A 17380-nucleotide genomic window follows, 5' to 3' on the forward strand; every position below is an offset into this window, starting at 1 on the left:
TGTGGAGCCGCACAATGCTTGAAATTACAAACTTCCATCAAGATTGAGATAAAAATAGCCTCAGTGTAATTGGACACACACATACCAACAGGACAGTGCCTTTCACCCATCAGGCACAGTGGAGGAGTTTGCGGGCCAAGCTGTGGGGCCAGTCAGTCTGTGCGGAGACCTTGTTTTTTTTTTTTTTTTTTTCACTACATCGAAATGTGCTCCAGCATGGCAAATCATCTCTCACACAGACCTACAACACTCCCACAGGCCTGTCAGGCCCATTTATTTACTCTATGAAGAAGAGCTGACACTTGAGGAAACCAGAAAGTGGGTTTTCACTGTACTGAGCAACAGGACCAGCTGCCAGAGAGGCAGGGGAGGGGAAATCTGTAGTTCTGAGGCTTTTATTTGTAGAATTCAACCAGGCTGGGGAAAATATTTATGAGGAACATCTGAGAAGGCGTTGTAGAAAAAAAACCCAACTACTAACCAATGTAAATTATGCTAGATGGTGAAAGGAATAAAGTAAAGATCAACATTGCTCTTGAAATCTTTGATGTTTGTTCATGTTGATGACTATCTGCAGGTTTAACTGATCAGTAGGTCATAGTTTACCTACTTTTCTTCACTTCCCACGGTATGGGTGTGCCCTTGAGCCAAATTCTGAGAATTGAGGTGTTTATGATTACCTGTCATGCAAACTAGTTTTAAAACTCTAACCCTGATGGGAGAAAAATACCTGCACCTGGTTAATTGGCGCAGATAATGAGGAGACCTCCTCAAAAGGATAATTCACAGAGAGCTAATTACCAAAAGAGAAATTCAGCCTGTGTTGTGCTTTCTATCCAACTTTTTAGGAGGAGGGTGAATGACTGACGGACAGTAATTGCACAGAATTGCCCTGCAAACACACATTTTCTCCCCCCCCTTTATTTTCGTTTGAAGAAGCGCGGCGGGAAGCACAGAAGTTTTTTTTTTTTTTTTTTTAAGTCTCCAACTCACCGGCCAGGCAAAACTGAAGGGCAAAACTATCCTGGATTTGTCATTCCTGACAGAGCTCTTGAAAGAAAAGGTATTCCCTCCGAGGACAGGCGTAGATCCCATTCCGAAGCTGCAGGGCCCTGCAGCAGAAACTCTCGACTGGTATTCCTTCAGGCAAACTTTAAAAAACGCATCGCACTCGTCCCGTGTGCATTTTCTATCCGCCGTGTTCCGTGTGCCGTCGCAACACATGCCGTTCAGCAACTCTCCGTTCACATTGTGCATCGATAAGATTTGCAACTCGAATTGTCCCGATCCCTCTGACACCTGTTGAAGACAGAACAGTGAATGCAATGGAAAACTTTATCCTCATTATATAAAGAAAAAAAGTTGGAATAACTGCGCGAGAAATGCAACACTAACTAAACTTTGCTTTTTTTTTAAGTTTCCCTACATGTGTTATTCTTGCAGCGGGACTGTCTGTCTGCATGAGGGTATGTAATGTTAGCATAGCCGTGCTCAATTTTTTTTTTTTTTTTTTTTTTTTTTTAAAAAGGCGACACACATGCAATCACATCTACACAGCTGAACTGAGTGACCCCCTTTTTTTTCTTCCACAGTTTCCCCCTGAAGTAGTCCACATACCTTCGCGAGAAAGCAGAGCAAAAAGGCAGCAACGACTGAGCCCCGTCTCAAAATCATGCCTCCGGACTGCTGTTGCCACTCGTTTGTTACTAGTCGTCTGGCCGACACACGGCACCAGAGCTATCCTCTGGTTTAAACATGCACGAGTGGGGGGAAACAACACTTTCTGATCAGCAGAGCTCAGGATTCCCGATTCGCAGAAGACCTCTTTCCTCGTATGTCCCTGCCCAGGCGTCTGCTCGTCTTCGTTATCAGACAGTTTCCACTTTGTTGTTGAAGAAAGTTTACACAGTAGCCATGCGGCAGTCGAGCCCACTGCTGACTGACTGACTGACTGACTGCTGGTCCGAAGTGGAGCTGGCTGCACAAGTTCAACAGGGAGGGAGTGTCTCTGGAGCCCGATGCCTCCATATTCATGAGCAGAGCGCACAAAGAGCCCGCCCCTTTCACATCATGAGGATAATCATGTACTCAAGACTGCTTCTGAGGACTCTCTGGCAGTGATGTGGTGGAAAATAAAAGTGGAAATAAACTGTGACCTGCAGCCATATTGATAATCATAACTCATCACAACCGCAAACCTAAACATAAATGAATTACAGTTTCAGACAAGCATCAATTCATACCCCTCTGCTCCTTTAAGAGGCCTTATCTTCCTGCATCCTGCATTAGTTGCATACTATACTCGCCGCAATTTATACTATTATTTTACCTCATGAAGATTTATGTCCGCTTAAAAGGTGGGTAGGCAGAGTTTAGCTGGTTTTACTCTCCTCTACATTTGCACCATTAGGTAACACACTAAATCATCCGGATTGCAAAATGAGCTTGCATCAAGGCCAGTAGCTGAGTCAAGGGCATTTCGATAAATGCATGGTATGTAAGGGCGCTTTCCTCAATCAATGGAAGCCTTGGAGAAAGAGCATTAGATTCCATAGACGAAAAAATGTTCCATATCTTCACATTTTCTTCTTGTTTTTTTATTTGAGTATTTTCAGAATCTGATTGCTTACAACATGATGGTATCAGGACGGCACACAACAGTGCCCCAGAGTGGCAGATCTGCAGGTTTTATGCCCGTGCTGTGGAATGTCACCCACTTGAAATGACTTATAATCTCTGGTTGTTTCCAACAATCAACCTCTAGTTTATGACCCAAACATAAAGCTAGATATTAGTCAGATTTATAGCTTCAACTGTCAGTTAAACTTAAACCAAAGTTGCAAGAGAGGAAAAGGTTGACAGATTGCTGAAAGACATTATTGCCCCCGTATCCTTTTCTCCTTTTCTGCCCGCTCTGGTGTCGAAGGGCAATTGCCGCCAGGTGTATCTCTAGAAGAAGGTAATCTGTGAAGTGGATCAGTGACTAAGACTACACATATACACACACCAATACACACATTCATATGAGAGGATGGGAACCCCCCTCTGCCTCTGTGGTTAGTGATTTGTGTGGACCAATTACACAGGTCACTCAATGGGTCACAATCAAGGAAACACAGTTGGGAACTGTGGCGATGCAGAGAGAGGAGCGTATCAATCAGTAACTATACAATGTTTCACCATCACACTTTACAACCGTTTATGAGGCTGTCATATGTCTCACCTGTATGTGTTTGGACCTGATAAGCAGAAAGATCTGGAATTTTCTCACTATTTTAGAAAGAAATCCTACGAGTAGACAAGGTCGAGTTCACTGTTATCACTGAAGCAGCAAAGCAAACACCTTATCTTCAGTTTAGATGCCTCAGTGACACACAGATGTGGACAGTAGCTTCTGTAGGGAGGGCACCAAGTGTCTTGAAATACCGTCTTTATTATTAAGTAGTAGGCGTAGTATTGGTGTAATATGGATTTATAATTTAAGTGTCTTTTCCACCATCTTGCATCACTGCTGTCAATATTCAAATGTCACATTTCCTGTGGTTGAACTTCAAGATGAAAGGTACGGCTTCCTCCCCGCCTGCCTCAGTCACCAGACTGATAGACATCTCAGGTTACAGGCCTCATTGAAATGCTCTCTCTGAGTAATTAGGGTTAATTGGAGAATTTTTTAACCCTAGGGAGCTTTTTTTTCTCCTTGAAGGCAAAAGCTAAATTGAGTCTAGAAAATGTAGAGGGTTTTGGGAGGGGGATGTCTGTCGTGCACCCGTGACCTGCCCAGAGGTGATGCTTGTGTTGGGATGATGACAGGGGTGCGGGAGAGTGGTGGTGGTACTGAACTATAAAAAAAAGAACATGAGTATAACTCTGTTGGTCAATGAGAGAACAAATGATTTTGATTGTGTGTTCTTCTAAGGGGGGGAAATGTCAGATAGGAATTAGTTTCAGGATCAAAATGTGTCATGTTGTTTTCATGTCACACATTTACAAGATGTCCAAAATGTGCTCACACACAGGTGTTCCTGAGAAAGACGTCCTATAAAAATATACTTATCTGATAAGTATGATCATCTGTTATCTAGGATAAAGAAGGAAGGATGCTTCCTTGCTTTATCCATCTCTTCCACTTTAATGACATTGCTCATCTATCACACAGCTAATAGGTATCTAGGCAGCACATTCGCTGTTCCCTAAGCATGGTCTGTAGTCGTCATGGAGCACAGACAGGGTTTCTCCTCTGAGGCCATGGTGCTAATCTCCTGCAGCCTTAATGTGATTATGGTAATGATCACACAAATGACCCCTGGGCTTTGGGGGATCCGTGGTTCACACATCCTCACACAGGCTGCACAGGCGCTGTGACTCCACTGGCCCGCATAGGAGACCACCAGACTGAGCCAGACCCGGTGGCCTGCTCCTGTTCCTCTGTCCTTGCTGAGCTTGGAAGAGTAGAGTGAATGACCAAATAAATTCCAGCCAGCAACAAAAGAGCTGAACGGCCATGAGAGAGATGGATATCTTTTGTTGTCTGACACTCAATGCCGTATTCCAATCCAATTACCTCAGCCTTTTGCAAACCCTCCTGTCGCAGTGCATGGCATTGAAGCCTGCCTGAATTCAGCCTCGGACCCCTAACAAGAATGTGGTGGATTAGGTGCTTAGTGAGCATTCCCTTCCCCCCTACCTTTACCAAAATCTGCAGTGCACTCTCTCCTAAAAAGATTTAGAGCTAACAGGCCTCTCTGCTAAATTTTATCCTATTTATTTTAATGTCATTATTGTCCAGCTCTAAAAGACAAAGATCAGAATAATTTCCCCTCGAATTCTCGTATGGCCAAAAGTGACACAGCAATGTTGCACAGTATACGCAAATTTACTCTTATTCATCAGGGCGTAGCTGAAGTGACGAGCACATCAGCTCTGCCGGAGGGAACGCCACACCTCCTCAAAAATGTACCTTAACATCATGAGCTAGCGTGATACTACATTTAGGTCATAAGAACTGTGATAGGTCAGCTGGAGCAGCTTGTTTTTTCTCCTACATCTCTCTGCCTCCAGTAGAGACTGTTTATAATGAAGACAAGGTGACGCAAGTTTAAAAAAAAAAGGTTTAATAGTCTTCTACTTCTTGGTAATGCCTGACAAATCTCACCAAGCCGTTTCAGTGCAAACTCTTTCCTTACATGGATTGTCACTCTCTATCAGAAAAGTGAATGAAATAATACAAACATGATAACTTCTGGTTTAGGGCTGTTTTTTTTTTTCTTCAATCAATCCTTTGGTCTATTATATGTCAGAAAATGGTGGAAAATGTTTTTGTGTCCAAAAACCTAAAGGTGACTTCTTCAAATTGCTTGTTTTGTCCGACCAACAGTCCAAAACACAAAGATGTGAAATAAAATATCACTTAACACAAAGAAATCAGCAAATACTCATATTGCAGCTGGAACCACAGAATATTTGATAATTTTGCTTGAAAAATTTATGGGATTATCAAAATAGTTCCCAATGGATTTTCTAAGCTAATCAATTAATCATTTTAGTTCTATTCAGGTTTTGTAGAGATTGCACAACACTCATCTAGCTGCTAAAACAGTCAACGGCCAAACCCACTTATCTATAATTGAATTCAAAGAATCATAGTGGGAAAACCCGAGACATGCAAGCATAAAACATGTAGTTAAATAGTGAATTTACTTAGTGATGTTAGTTTATCTGTGTGTGAGTTAAAGATGTGCGGGTTGAAGCAGCACATCTGAGCGAAAAAGAGAGGGTCTCTCTGTAGTTTAGTGTTCAGCCCATTTAAAAGTACTGCAGTGTTTACATGGTGTGTTTATGGGAGCTGCTTTTACAGAACGTGTTACAGATGGTATCAGCAATCGACGCTCAGATAAATATTATTTTCCACCGTTAAAGGTGGCTGCTTTGTTATTTTCAATGTTTATCCAAAAAGGCTATTCTGTGAGGTGATGGTATTTTGACGTCTGAGTCTTTAAGTACCTTCATGCGGTTGGTGCACAGGGAGTCCAGCTGCTATGTGGAGGTTTAGAAAAAATTGCATTATAGAGGGTTAGGTTGAGAGCAGAGGTTTTGATTTTCATTGGTACAAACTGCTCTTAATTGCTGTGGTGATGCTGCGGGTGACTCATTTATGTCGTGTTTACTCTTGTCTTTCCTTTATTTTTTTTTCTTCTCAAAAGGTTGGTGTTTATGTCAGTGATACTTAGAAACTACAAGGCCTCAGATGGTTACTTTTTGAGCATGCACGTCAGCATACAATGCTTCATAAGAGAGACGACTGGATCAGCACTGCGTGAGCACACGTGTCAGGTTAAGAACCTGTGAATGGACCATCAGTCTGTGTGTGTCCTCGCACATCCTTAATGGTCAGGGAGGTGTTTGATCCTGGGAGGGGAGGGGAGGCCAGAGGGCCGCAGTCAGTGAAACAAATCAGATTATCCCTGCTTAGGCTAGTAGCCTACTACTCACCATCGTAGCATTTCCACCTGGCTAACAATACCAGGTCTCATACTGCTGTGCTGACCCTTGTGATCATGTGATTAAGCGATTTGTTTGTGCGTACTATGTTATGGCACAGTTGTTTCACTGTGAAGAGTCAAGTGAGTGATTGGATTTGTCCCTGCGGTGTAAAAGCTGGTTGTAGAATAAGCTGGAATGCAGAGGAATCTTTATGGCTTAAATCATTGATCAATGTGACAATGTCTCAGGTGGGAGGATGCAAACTATTCAGGCAGGGAGATTAGATCCTATGCTTGTCACACCATCCAAGGTGGTCTCCCAGAGTTAGGAGGGCCTGTGTGTGTTGGCTTGAGGATCAGTGAGTCAGAACAGTGCTCTCTTCAAACAGGATATTGGGCCTCGCTTGAGGTGAGTGCGGCTAATTACCTGAACTTCCTATCTGGAGGAGGTGACACTGATAAAACCCTTCCTCTCTTTTGTCCATGTTTGCCGATCACAGTTCACTATGGATCGTGTGCGTCAAAGAGAGAGAGGGGAACTAGAGACACACAGTTATTCTTCTTATTGTAAACTCTCAAAATAATGACATATAGACTTGTCGAGAGGAACTTGACACAAGTACATAAGCCCAGTCAAAACGACAGCCATTGCCAGCCTTGGAGGAAAATATTGATGCTGGCAACATCTTGACGTCCCTTGCACCATGACGTAGCGGTTTTTCCATGACACATTTGATGATTGCTTCCAAATGGGCCTGTCAGTTTTAATACAGGCGACACCGGCATTTCACTTTCCTCTAAAGTAAACAAAATCCACCGGCTCTCCCACACACACACACACACACACACACACACACACACACACCACACACACACACACACACACACACACACACACACACACACACACACACACGTACAAAAAGTGTGATCACACACTAGGAATGGGTCTTGAGATAGAACAGGCATTTGCGAGCTGAAATATGTTTTCATGTTCAATCTTCTCACTCTTGAGTGAGCCAGTATGAACTGATGTTGTTTTTGTAAGTTTGCAGATTGAAAGCCGCAATGTTATTTTAGGAAACTGGATGTGAGTCCATGATATGACATTAAAAATGACTGGGTGGTGTTAGGAAGTAAAAAAAAAAATTAAAAATCAGAGATTTTAATTTTAATAGAGGATGCCTGTCAGAGTGTTTACTTTACACTTTTCCTCACAGTAATAAATTAAAATATCTGTCCAAGTGGGCTTTGTTAATTTTATATGACAATAAACTCATTTTTTGTCATATTTAGTGCTGGGCTCAGACCCAATGCCAACATTTAGTGAGTCAATATACTGACAATTAGATTATACAGTGTCAACTAACAAGGGAAGGACAATATTCAGTTTGTTTATTGATGTGTGTGTGCGTGTGTGTGTGTGACTGCGCTGCAGGAGAAGTGGAGCGGTCACAAAGAACATGGAAATATGTGGGAACAACTCACTTACAAGAAACACGCCAAAGCTGAACACTGGACGGGTCCACTCCATTGGAGCACGTCAACCTGTTAATGTTAAACTAATGAGCCTACTTTCTTTCCCATTCTGATCAGGCTGCTAGATTAAAAAGTCTGACTCATGATGTAAATCACTGTGTACAAGTGTAACGGTAGAGCAGACTTGACTGTAGCTGTATGTGTTGGATCCTCAGTTTACTTTGTATCATCGTAACTTTAAAGAAATAGTTTGCCATTTTGGAAAATACGTGCTTTTTTAGTTAGATGAGAAGATGTCTGTACACTAAATAAGCTGTTTACAGTCTCACTTAAACACTTACACAGGATACAGTGACCATAGTCAATGTATTGATAAAACTATTCATACAATAATAATCTGCTTTTAATATACTTCTGACAGCTAGACACGATAAACAGGCCAGTAAGGAAATTTATTTTAAACTGTTTGCAGACTGAAGAAGGCTATTAAACAAACTTGCAACTGAATAATGTGCTCCCCCAGCCAAGTTTGGAAGCTGCAATACCAACATCTGACTGTTAATTTTTTTTGACTTGAGCTGACAGACCTAAACTTTATATGTTATTACCATCTGATCTGTAGACAAATTAGATATTTTTCAGACAGTTTGTGAAGACAAAAAAAAAAAAAACAGTCATGCTTCTTCAGTCTGTACAATAAGAGCAGTGACACACGATCAATGGTAAACCTCAGTATGGTTAAGTTTCACTATGGCTTAATATGCAACAGGAGGGTTTTATTGCCATCTTTCTCTCTCTTTTTTTCTTGGCCATGACTCTCAATATGCTGTGTGAAGTAGTCATAAAGCTGTCAGTAGAGCAATATTTTCCACACAGCATGATGACAAATAGCATGTAGGCAATGCATGCGTGGGTGTCATACAGACAACATACTTTAATATGTAATTTAATTTTTTTTTTTTCAAATTATCAATTTTGTTCATTGGGTTGTAGTCTGAATGCTGCTTGTTTTGTTTTTGTGGCAGAAAATAACAAACAATTAACTGGTTAGACTATCTGGAATATTAGATTACTTGAGTTTTTTTGGTGTTGCTTTCTTGTTCTTGTTCTTGTTAATCTTATTGGCTGAGCTAAACCTAAATGCATTTAAATGTCATTTAATCATAGACATTCGCTGAAAGAGGCCCTCATTCAAAGAACAAATAATACCTTAACATAACTTGGTTGACATAGTTTTTGACTTTTTTATAGCTGCTTTTTATTCTCACTGTTGAAGTTTTTTTCAAGATAAAAAATGGCGAACTTCTTTATATTCTCGAAATCTTTCATGTTTCTGCAGTTGTACATGTTGGCTTCTTAAATTTTGTTTCCTACATCCTGTGAAGGCAGGAAAATTCTGTGCACCACCACGCTGCATCCAAGACATCATGAAAAGTGAGAAATGGGAACGTTCAGGCACATAATTTCCTTCTTTCTACCTCAGAGCATTCCAGTGGTTTAAGTGGGAATAAAACAGACACTCAGGGAAAAAGTTGCATCTATTTTGTTGCTTTCAAAGTACACAGGTACAAAGAAAATGCCAGGAGAAGAGCTGCAAATGGTCAGCAGTATCCTGCTTTATTAATTTATCTTAAATTATGCAAAGCATCAACTCTTGAAAGTGTCTACAGGCCTAAAACATCTTGCTATTTCATTATATATAGCACTGTCAGGCAAAATGTCTGATCAGCTTTAAGTGTGAGAGGGAGTCTTGCTTTTTGAACTCAGCTCAGAAAGAAGATACCTCTGTATGGTTGGCAGACTCGCGGCCCTTTGAAGAGGTGTCCGTTTGCGACAAACTGGCATCTCTGCCTGGTCCTGTCCTTTTGTGGTTACACCATACTAAATGGTCCAAAACACCAATGCAAAGTCTAGCAGAAAATGGGGAGGGGGGGGGGGGGGGGGGGGGATCAGATTAAAATATTGATTAGCAAAGTTAATAGTCAGCAAAAGAAAAACATGGTCAGACCTGTTGATAAAATGACTTAATGTTTTAAAATGCACAAAGTGAAAGTATTTTTTGGAAAGGGTAGTAGAAGGTATTGTATGAAAGTGCAAGGAGGATCTTCACGAAGCATTTAACAGTATAAATGTGAAACCATTAACTGGACTGTTGCTAACATTTATGAGACATCATGTTCTTTTAATAAATTGCATGTGTTGTGATACATGAGAAGTGCGCTTAAATACGTTGCTGATGTTGAGGGTGACGGTGTAACTGCGCCTTGCTGCATGCTGTCTTGGGGCTGGCTATAGGCTGGCAGCAGCAGACAGTGTTTTGACATGAGGGTGCCTGTCTGTCACTGGCCGAGTCGACTTGTGCTGAAAGAGAGCGAACCGCTGGCAAGTCTCACAGGATCTGTGAAACGGGGTCGGCACAGCAGAAGGGGCCCAGTGTTTTCTTAATTCACTGACAGACACAGCTAACTCTGTTTATGATGAAGGCTAAACAAAAACAGTCTGGAAACCATAGAATCCAAACCTTGTTTTAATTCTTTTTATTTGATAAATAACGTTTTTCATTCTGGCCTAATCAGAATTCCTGAATGCATTTTAATGTGGTGTGCAAATACTTGAATGTCCCATCTCCCTCAGTGCATTATGCTTTATGTAAATCAAGGAGAAAAAAGGGAGATCTTTTGTGTCAGCACATCTGACATTCCTTTGTGCTAAGTTAAAGGCTTGTCTTGTGAAATCAGGCTTCAGTGCTATTGTGGACATGTGGTTTGTGCACGTTCATTATGAGGAGCTTGCAAATGACATTATGTTAGCTCTTAGGGTTGAAAGTGAGAGGTTGTGCTCATTAACGGGCTCAGAATGAGTCCTAGTCTTTTCAGTCTTAGCTATACTTCTCTGCAATAATATCTGCTCTGTAAAAAATGAATTAATAAAGGACAACATGAACGTTAAGTCATGGTTACTGGCCATTACTAACAAGTTTCCTTGCCAACTTATAAAAAATACTAAAAACTTCATATTAATTCTGGCTCAATTAATACAGAGTGCATTCACGTTAACCAGTAATCATTACGCTCCAGTGATCTAAAGGCCATTGTCACACAGGCACTTGAAGAAGTCTTTTGTGTAACAGAAGAATGGCGAAGTGACCCCCGGCAGTGCAGAGCAAGGCCAGGGAGACGTGCGTTTCTTTAGCCCCTCCGCCCGCTCCTCTCAGCACCCCGGGGTAAAATTTCAGGGTCCGAGTGGCCATGAGTGTTGCTGAGTGATAGGCGGAGAGAGGAGACCCCAAACCCAATAGCTTTGATGATGGAAACAAAACACAGAGCCCCCCCAGACGACAGCCTGCAGGTCTGTGACTAAGCACGCTGTAATGCTTGCATGAGGGTTACAGCTCCTTAAGTTTGAGTATCTGTACCCTTACTGTATGTGTTTAGTCTAGATTTGTGTACATTATCAACTCGCTCCCAAAGCTTGAAACAAGACAGGCTCTAATATAGAGTTTACTGTCATCAATCAACACTTGATGCAGTTGCTTCACTGATGGCACACAGATGACCAGACAGTCTTGACAATGACAGTGATTTTGTGAAGTCAAAGGTGCATCTGCTGGGTCACAATTCTTTGACCCTTCATGAAATAAAAAGACATTTTTGTGAATCTAAAAACTCTAATGCATACGGCTAATTTACTTTTCCAAACATGTTTTGTAGGAAAAGTAATTGTTGCCAAGATTCCATTCTCTGGCAATGTTTTTTCCAATCCAGGTACTGAGCAGAAATCATAGGGGCTGGTACAAAACACAGACAACAGAGACTGGAGTTTGCTCTCTGTTTTGCACATGTTGTTAGGTTTGGTTAAAAATAGAAAAAGTCACTGCTTCTCTTGTGCTTCAAGTCAGCTTTGACTTATTAAATTTTTAACCAAGACCATGATCTCTCCCTAACCTTAACCTTATCCGACTGAAACACCAGGAGATTGTTGGATTGCTGTAGCCAGGCAGGGCTGGTTTTGGATGGGGAACAGTACCCAAGATGTAGTCCAAAGCCACAAAGAAGGAAAGGAAAGACCTTGTAATCTCTGAAGTTGTGAAGATGGAAGGGGAGAGCTATAAAATCAGAACTGTGAGCCAACAGCAACAAGGGAGCTGGACAACCTGGGAGGCTGTGATCAACAAGGCCATTACGTGGGCGGATATGAGGAGGATGCTACAAGCAAGGCTGAGCTTCCTTATCAGGGTCACATACAATACCTTTCTCAGTCCTGGAACCTGCACCTCTGGTATGGCTCAGAGAAGACCTGCCAACTCTGAAACTCCCAGAACCTGAGCTTGCAGCACATTCTTTCTGGCTGCAAGGAAGCGTTGACGCAGGGCTGGTATGGATGGCGCCATGACCAGGTCCTGTGTAAGCTTGCTGAAATCCAGGATGCACGCAGGCTGGAGGCAAACAGGGCCAACCCAGTAACATCGCAGTGGCTGATCCAGTTTGTCAGGCAAGGGGGTGAGGCTAAGAGCAGCAGCATGAGGGAGTGGTCTCTCCTATCACCCAGAGGCGAAGGGAACATGAGAGGAGACCTTGACCACCAGTTGAAGTTCCCACAAGAGATCACCACAACCTCTCTATGGCCAGAGATCATGCTCTGGTCCACCTCTACTAGGACAGTCATTATGGCTGAATTGACTGTTCAAAGGGAAGAAGGAAGGGAGGCTGCCTTCAAGAGAAAGAAGGAAAAGTACACAGAGCTGGAAGCTGTGTGCTCACAAGCAGGGTGGAGGATGTTCACCAATCCAGTGGAAGTTGGTTGCAGAGGCTACACTGGAACATCCAGCCAGTGGTTCCTGAAGTCTCTTGAGATTACTGGCTCCAAGCTGAGGAAGGCTCTCAAAGAGGAGGCAGAACAAGGGAGCTTCTGGCTTTGGCTCTGTAGAAAGGACAAGGTGTGGGGAAAGCAAGGATCCTAGGACTGGGTGCAGGGGGTGGTAGGGAGACATCCTTGACGCTGCTCTACCACCTTGAGATGTTTGGGGATTAAGGAGCGAAACATCAGTGAAGGGTGGCTCTCGGCTGACGACCGTGCAGCTGGCACAATGGCACCGTCGGAGGTGCATCAGGTGGAAATGCCCAGCAGATGGACCCACCTGTGCTCACATCCAAGTGCTTTGAGTTGCCTAAACGTTACCATAAAAAGGTTAATCATACCCTAGTTGACATAATTTTATTGGATATTGTAAGGAAAACAAAACACTTTGACAATTAATGTTTTGCAGACATGTTCAGCATGAACTATTTTTGCATTGGCAGTGAACATTTGAACAATACGCCCAATATAAACATCTACTCAACATGTTTAAAGGATTAAAAAAAACAGCCCAGTATCCCTAAAAAATACATCCATATTGGACGATACCACACCTCATGCTTTACATCAATTGCAAACATCCAGTGGCAACAGTGGAAGAAGCATAGAGAGGTGGATAGTACGTGCAGTTGGGTTGGTCTTTTCCTTTGCTTAATCTTTAAAAGTGTTTTAGTTGCCTAACATTAACCATACCTCAACCTTATTTTTATATTTTGGATCTTTCCTAAGACTATCGTTCCCATGCATAGATTTTGGATAAAGCAAGAACTTTTAAAACACTGCAATGGATTTAAAGGGGGAAAAAAGCAAATTGTTCAACATCAGTGTTCTTGTCTAGAGATAAGGTTACAAAAAACATAATCTGGGCATCCTTATGTTTCCTCCAAAGTGTGTTTGATAATGTAAATTAATTTTATGGACAACATTCTTCAGGTGTGAGCTGTAGCTTTTTTAGATTATAGCTCTCTGACATGCCTGCTGTCTCTACTCACTGTTATTCAGTGACAAATGTTAAACATCAAAGGCTCAACAAATCTGAATGTCTTTATGGGTGAGTTTTGCCTTAAAAAGAAAATAATTCTCTGAGCCTTTCAACTCTGCTGCACACTCCACGTCTTCAGGATGTATGAGAGAGAGAAAACACTGGATAGTAAAATGTTCCAGGTTCATGGGATGTGTTTAAATCTGGTGTTGCTCAATCAAAGAGTAGATAGCGGCTCCTTCTCATTTTATGACCCTTTAGAAACATACCCAGAGTATTATGTTATCAGACTGGGGAAAGGGAGGGAGTGCACAGACAGCTGAACAAAGGCAATACAAACAGCTGTGCCAGTGCAAACAGGCAGTTAGATTATTTGTGAGTGCAAAGTTAGGCAGGCCTTGCTAACATAATACTGCCATCAAATCACAGCAGCCATAAAGTGTTTTTCAGCTGTGTCTGTTTGTAGATTTGTTTTTTTTTTATTTTGTCAGAACATTTTCCTCCAGTAAACAGTATTTTGTTGAGATCATGGTGATTAGATTAGATTGCAGTACTTGGTATCAAAACCTGATTAGTTCAATATTCCACTCAGCTGAATGACAATGGCTTTGCCTCATGTCTGTTCAAAGGCGGTCAGAGGACGGTTCTCAGACTCGATGGTTTCTCACTTGAGGTGGCTGGCTGCAGTAGGAGGACCAGTGTTGATACAGCTGATCTCTGTTATTCCAAGTGAAATATATGGCCCTGTTTGTTTTCAGAGATAGACCCAACGCTTTGCTTCAAGTTCATATTTATCTATCGAGGGAAATATGTCAACGCAGATCCAGTTTGTACTTTTACACACTCACTTCTCCTCATAGAGCTACTGAAGTACAATTAACCTGCATGTGTCCTTATTTTTGTACATACAGCCTCATCCAATCACACTTCTTAAAGAAAAGGATATGTCCAAATCATCAAGATTAGTGTTCGAACTGTGACTTCTCACCTCTTTTCTCAAGTTACTAACCTAAAAATAAAGTAAATGAACCGCACTTACATTCAATTAACCGTCTGTGAATTGCATACGATGACAGGTGTTGCATTTTCCGAGCCATGTTTCAACAGATATGGAGATTGCTACCCACAATGTTCTGAGCCTTTTAGAAATGACACCCCTCAACACCCTGAAGCTGTTGAAAGAGTGCCAATAACTGTGGATAGCAGTAATTTTAGAGTTGCGTGCAAGAGACAATACCTCATGGAGCTGCTGCACACCCATGTGATGGATGGATGGATGGATGGATGCATTCCCCTCAAGAAAGTTTGATTGGTATCTAAAAACATGAAGATGACTTAAAGCATTGTTCAATACTCTTTGCAAGAATCAAGATAGTATGCTCTGTTGGTGACTAATGTTACAATCAGGGAAAACATTGTTACATTGCACCGTGAGATTAATTCAGATGCTACAATAGTCCAAGTATTATGGTAATGCTTTAAAATTTCTTAGGAGAAATTTGACTTTACATATACTCTCACACCATGTGGTTTGGACTCTTAAGACAATATTCAGGTTAGATTTTGCAGCATTTGGTTGAAGTAATGATATTACCTCAGTGGTGTATGAGGCAATACAGTATTCCTCTACGTCTTTAGAGGAAAGGGGAAGTCCCCACGTCTGTGTGCTGTTTGACTGGACCGGTTGAGTAATGCAGCCTGGGATTAGGTGGAGTAGCCTTTCAGCAGCAAAGCCTCCCTCACACTGATCTGTCTGGACCCACACAAGTGAACGACTGGATCAGAACCACAGCTGGCCTACATCCTTCCACTGTGTCAAACTATTCATATACTCAAAGAAAGACGACCATAAAAGAATGAAAAAGTAAAAGAAATAAACAGGACTACTACACATTATATTACATCAACTCTCAAGGAAGAATTATTTTTAATTCCCTTGTTTCCATTGCCAAATATGTATGAGATGACATGTATTTGCTATCTGATTTATATTTATTGGCTATGTTTTGTTCCGATGCAGGAAAAGTTACATTCTTAAACAACTGAGAATTCAGCATGACAATAAAACATGTAATCATAGCGTTAAGCTTCCCACAAAACGTCAATGCAAGTTAGTTGATTATGAACATAATTTTAAGTTGACATTAACGATCTGTGCCTCTGTGACTCTGTGTGTATATTTCTAACTCCCCTGTCGGCCATAAAATCTCTTTTGAATGAGGGAGTTTCCACCTGTTTCTATGTGCATTTTTTTTTTTTTTAACTTTCTCTAAGATTTGCAGATTGGCAAGACATTCTCTGTCTTGTTTTGTCCTGGTGTATAACCAGAAAGTACTAAAATTAGAAATGATTTCATGAGGGTAACATATAGACAAATGGAGAAAAGCAACAGTATATCACGAGGAACCAGAGTTTCAGAAAAACTAGTGGCGCTCTTTTGCAATTTTGTTGCAACCTCTGAATATTTAACTGTATAGTTGATGGATTTTTTTGGCCACTGAAATATTTGTTTGCCCAACACACGGATGTGGATAATGTTTGCAATATTTTGTGGCATAAACCATGTCCTGTGGGTGTGTGTCCTATAGGTGTGGTGACCGGCAGTCAGCTGGGTTGTGGCTATTGAGGCTAGTGGTCGCAGCGTTGCAAAATCATAGCACGATAACATACACAGAAAGCAGTGTGAAGCAAAAAAGCAGCAAAGATTGACGTTTCTTTACATCAGCCTGATGCTGGATGCTGATTCAAAGTTGACAGCTTATCAAGATGAGTGGTGTGTTAGGGTGGGAAGAGGGCAGGGGGGAACTAATGATAATAACGATAAGGATCTTGCTGACTGACAGTGAAAAGTTGGGCTTACTCAACAGTCTGGCTTATCATCGGGGTTTCCTACACATAAAAAGTATTTTACTCCCATAATTTGAGGTCTCAAAAAGACACAAAAAATAGTATATGCATATTTTTATGGACTGACTTCCCAGACATGCTCCTCACTGAATGTGCCCAAGCCTTCCCATATCAAATTTAATATGACATGTAGCACTAATTTGGTTTAAATGAATAACAACGATTCATTGCATCAAAGTATCAGAATATATCAGTGGTAGAAAAACAACTCACTGTGTAATATGTCAACATTAAATCATTAGACAGATGTTGAGGGTGGCAGTTTAAAAGCCCAGTTAAAACAAGATTAATGTTGGGATGTGACAGAATTTGAATTAATGAGCAATCCAATCATATAAGTGGTTACACAAACTGCCAAAAGCAGAAAACACCCCTCATTTTGTGTTGAAAGACAGCAGCAAATATGTAACAGCCCCCTCCCTGCTTAGCCATCTTCATTGCTATCTTGCAACATCTAAATGGTAAACTAATCAAAGTGTAATTTACAAATGAACCAGTTGTGTATACAAAGGACTGTGTTTGCCTAATTAAAAAAGAAACAATGATTAGGCTGGGAAATAGATTAGCGGGGAGGAGAGAACTATGCAGAGTGTCTTGATGAAAGGGTATAGTTGTATATATTGTACCATTGGGACTGAGAGAGGCGTGGACTACTCCACTAACTCTGCACCAATCA

The 17380-nt window shown here is 41.4% G+C and overlaps 1 protein-coding gene and 1 long non-coding RNA gene across 5 annotated transcripts in view; one reads left to right on the forward strand and one right to left on the reverse strand.

The window, feature by feature from the left end:
- The window catches only part of jag1b (jagged canonical Notch ligand 1b), a 205092-nt gene that overhangs the window by 25942 nt on the left and 161770 nt on the right, over positions 1–17380 (reverse strand). For 3 of the 4 annotated variants that reach the window (XM_044372955.1, XM_044372954.1, XM_044372956.1), the window contains 2 exons: positions 15392–15550; positions 15035–15113 (listed from right to left, as the gene is read on the reverse strand). In XM_044372955.1, the coding sequence (XP_044228890.1) occupies positions 15035–15058 (24 nt within the window). In that variant the 5' untranslated portion in view covers positions 15059–15113; positions 15392–15550. Of the gene's footprint in view, positions 1–993; positions 1300–1617; positions 2146–15034; positions 15114–15391; positions 15551–17380 lie in introns of those variants that run through there. The other variant, XM_044372953.1, reaches the window with a different exon arrangement.
- LOC122997052 lies at positions 1001–1682 on the forward strand. The gene is made up of 3 exons (XR_006407137.1): positions 1001–1063; positions 1418–1466; positions 1593–1682. It is a non-coding gene; the product is annotated as an uncharacterized LOC122997052 (long non-coding RNA).

Source organism: Thunnus albacares, chromosome 14 (assembly GCF_914725855.1).
Source record: "Thunnus albacares chromosome 14, fThuAlb1.1, whole genome shotgun sequence".
Taxonomy (NCBI): domain Eukaryota; kingdom Metazoa; phylum Chordata; class Actinopteri; order Scombriformes; family Scombridae; genus Thunnus; species Thunnus albacares.